Genomic DNA, 553 nt, shown 5'->3' on the forward strand with positions numbered 1-553 from the left:
AGTAGAGGGGGGGAGGGGGAGGAGGGAGAGGGAGAGGGAGGGGGAGAGGAAGGGGGAGGGGGAGGGGGAGAGAGAGAGGAGCATCCCACAGGTCCCCTGACCCAGGCCAGGGAGCGAGCCTGCAACGGAGGTGCCTGCCCTTGACTGGGAATCGAACCCACAACCCTTCGGTGCATGGGCTGGCGCTCTAACCACTTAGCAGACCGGCCTCGGCAACGGATGGTTTTACCCAAGTGCTTAGTGTGCGCCAGGCCCTGCCCACGGCCTCGGCGCAGCTTCCCCTCAGCCCCCACTGCGGTCCTTTAAGGGGCGCAGTCATCATCCCCGGTCACAGGGGACCCCCGAGGCACGAGAGGTGACATGGTCTCCCCCAGCGTCAGACCCACGACCCTCACCCCCAGAGCCACTGAGCTCACAGGGGCTTCTGTTTCCTAGGGAACCACTCGGGCGTGGTCCTCAGCATCAACTCCCGCGAGATGCACAGCTACCTGGTGAGCTGATGGCTGCGGGCGCCCTGAGCCTCCTCCCCTCCGGGGCCCCCTCCCCGGGCACG

The 553-nt window shown here is 67.1% G+C and overlaps 1 protein-coding gene across 1 annotated transcript in view; it reads left to right on the forward strand.

The window, feature by feature from the left end:
- SORCS2 (sortilin-related VPS10 domain containing receptor 2) overlaps nucleotides 1-547 on the forward strand; it is a gene marked incomplete at its 5' end in the record, with an annotated part of 307756 nt that extends 307209 nt beyond the window's left edge. The window contains one exon of the mRNA XM_014533443.1: nucleotides 436-547. Within this exon, the coding sequence (XP_014388929.1) occupies nucleotides 436-500 (65 nt within the window). The remainder of the gene's footprint in view (nucleotides 1-435) is intronic.
- Nucleotides 548-553: the final 6 nt, after the last annotated feature.

The sequence above is a fragment of the Myotis brandtii genome, unplaced genomic scaffold (assembly GCF_000412655.1).
Source record: "Myotis brandtii unplaced genomic scaffold, ASM41265v1 scaffold986, whole genome shotgun sequence".
Taxonomy (NCBI): Eukaryota; Metazoa; Chordata; class Mammalia; order Chiroptera; family Vespertilionidae; genus Myotis; species Myotis brandtii.